A 2,728-nucleotide genomic window follows, 5' to 3' on the forward strand; every position below is an offset into this window, starting at 1 on the left:
ATAGCCCAATATGGGATCATATGGGATTAAGATAAAGGCACTTATATTGTTAAACTATTAGACAAGTTAGCATTGTATTTCACTAAAAGATCTTTAATTTATCAAACGTTTTTCGACAAGAAGTTGTCATCTGTTTTGCCACCATTTATGAAAAATATTAATTTAAACAAAAACAATTGACTACCGCACAACTGAATGTGTTTTTTTCTAGTTCACTAGTTTCGTTAATGAAAATTTATGAAAAAATTTTTCTAAATGAGTATATCTATAACGAGTTTTATTGATAATGTCTTATACTTTCGTTTGTTTAATCTTTTATGAGCATAAAAGAGTGTAACAATTATAATAGTTTACACTCTTTTGTGGCTTACTGTACATCAACATATGTCATGTAATCCAGCTATTAAATGTCAATCATATTGATGGCAACTCTGTAATTACAAGTCCCTCAATACCAAGTCGAAATAAAAGAAAAAGTTCTTCATTTTTTTATTCCCTCCGTAGAAGTTAAAGCAAAAGCATGCATTTTTTCCAATAACTAAAATAATAAACAAAAAGTGTTGCATGTTCGAAAAGAGTTTAGTATTATTTATTAAAATAGGTGCATATATACACTGAAGGTAAGTCAGAAAATTCAATTGATATAACCAATGATTACATATTGGTTGGCTTTTATTATCACCATGCTAATGTTCTTGTTTACAACAACAGTTGACATTTTTATATAGATGAAGTATTCACACTTTGTGTTGTTGCCTTTTAGTGATCAGCTGCGTCAACAGGCCAAAATATACATAAAAGACATAATTAACATTTGCCAATGCTTTACGAAAAGTTGGGACATTTTGAAAAAAGCTTTTTGTCACTTGCACTGTTAACAGTGTTTTTGAAGTTTTAATGAAGCAGCTTATTGCGGAGACACAAACCAAATGGCCTCAAAATTTTATTACTTTGGCTTTGGCAGCAATTTGTTGGCAAAACGTTTGCATCTTCAAAATCCTACGGCGATTCGAATGGGTCCAGGGAAATTGGAGGTAAAAAAATCAGACTTTAATTTTTTTGTATTGTCTGTTTGCGCTCTTTTATTTTGACCTTTAAAATCTTTTCGTAATTTTCCGAACATCTTTCAGCTCGAGATCATATTCAATGCTGTAGGCCCGTCGCTGTCGATGGGACTATCGATATTTAATTTTTTGGCTGAATACCGTTTGATATTTTTCCGATGGACACTATCGCAAAAGTTAACATTTTTGCAAAACTTAACAAAAATAAGCACTAAATGTATCCTTTAAGATACATTGCGCCTATAGAGGGCGTAACTTTCATCCCATTAGACTAAAATTTTGTACGATGATTTCACTCATGACTTCCAACTGACTTTGTTAACCTTGATTTTATTTGGTATGTGCATTGATTTCGTTTCTATATAAATTGATCTCCTGATTCTCATTTTCGTTTGAAATATAGGTAACGGGAAATTAATGGTAGTATCGATACTATCGATATTTGTTATTGAAACTATCGAATGTTGTGATTATCGGTAGTTTGCAAGTTCCAGCTGTAGGTCAATGCGGACTAAGCAAAAAAAAGCACTTGCAGTGACATTCACAGAATGTTTAAGTTCACAATAAAAAGAGTTTGTTGACCTTATTTGAAACAAAAGCATGCTATACACCGTACTCAAAAATCGTTGGGTATATAGGGCACTTTTAATCAATTCGAATTAATGAAGGTGTTGATGAAGATACATGGCGTAGCGGAAAACATGATCCACCAAGTCAGTCAGAGTGTTATAAATAATAACATACACTTGCTCAACTTTTAGAAGTTCTTTGCTATGCTTTTCTTTGATTAGGAAGCATTGAATATGATCACGAGCTGGAAGATGTTCGAAAAACCACAAAAAACCTTTTCTTTATTTATTTTTTGTTTTTAGAATTATCGCTTGGATTTTTATTTCCCTTCAAAAAGATGGAATGGTGCTGCTGCCACCATTGTTCCCACAAAGGATGATTTTGTATGGGGTGCTGTATGGGAAATTGATGGTTGCGACATGAAACATTTGGATGAGTAATTTTATAATATTGATTTAGTAATTAAAAATTAATCTTATATATATATATATATATATATATATATATATATATATATATATATATATATATATATATATATATATATATATATATATATATATATATATATATATGTAAATAAACTTTAATTATTTCATACGATAGATGGTTCGGCGGAATCTCTCAAAAAAAGTTTATTGCAAAAATTCTTGCGTTATTATGAGTTCTCAATACATTATATTTATTTTTAGACAAGAAGGTGTTGACAGTGGCATCTACACCCCCATTTCCGTTTCGGTATATTGCTCAAGTTTAAACAAAAGCCTTGATTGTCGTGCCTATCATTTATGCGATCAGCCTGCCACAAATCTTAAAAATATGTCTGCAGATGAGGTGCCTATGGAGCGACAACCGTCGCTAACATACTTGAAGACTTTGGTTAAAGGAGCCTTGGAGACAGGTATTCCTTCGGACTATGTGGAGTGGTTAAAGAAAGTAAAACACAATACAAAAAGTGCTGATTATTTTGAAAAGGAACTTGAATTAGATAAAATTAAATTGAATTAAATGTATAAGCATTAATGGTCCATATGAAACAAAATGTACAAAAATGTAATGTAATTTTTAGAAAAAAAAAATTGGTTAAAACGAAA

General features: G+C 30.9%; 1 protein-coding gene across 2 annotated transcripts; it reads left to right on the forward strand.

Moving 5' to 3' along the window:
* Window positions 1-432: 432 nt before the first annotated feature.
* Window positions 433-2,728, forward strand: LOC106094104 (gamma-glutamylcyclotransferase). 2 transcript variants are annotated; one of them, XM_013261292.2, is made up of 4 exons: window positions 433-620; window positions 712-1,034; window positions 1,937-2,070; window positions 2,327-2,728. In XM_013261292.2, exons 2-4 carry the CDS (start codon window positions 930-932, stop codon window positions 2,640-2,642), a joined length of 555 nt encoding a protein of 184 aa, XP_013116746.1. In that variant the 5' UTR covers window positions 433-620; window positions 712-929; the 3' UTR covers window positions 2,643-2,728. The 2 variants fall into 2 exon arrangements, with proteins under 2 accessions (XP_013116746.1, XP_013116745.1); XM_013261291.2 differs by having other exon boundaries at window positions 764-1,034.

The sequence above is a fragment of the Stomoxys calcitrans genome, chromosome 1 (genome assembly GCF_963082655.1).
Source record: "Stomoxys calcitrans chromosome 1, idStoCalc2.1, whole genome shotgun sequence".
Taxonomy (NCBI): Eukaryota; Metazoa; Arthropoda; class Insecta; order Diptera; family Muscidae; genus Stomoxys; species Stomoxys calcitrans.

Bases quoted from the DNA above. Each gene is read 5' to 3' on its own strand.
- LOC106094104 (XM_013261292.2), top strand. From the start codon at position 930: ATGGCCTCAAAATTTTATTACTTTGGCTTTGGCAGCAATTTGTTGGCA. The intron at 1,035-1,936 runs GTAAAAAAATCA...TTTTGTTTTTAG, and splicing joins TGGGTCCAGGGAAATTGGAG to AATTATCGCTTGGATTTTTA. The intron at 2,071-2,326 runs GTAATTTTATAA...ATTTATTTTTAG, and splicing joins GACATGAAACATTTGGATGA to ACAAGAAGGTGTTGACAGTG.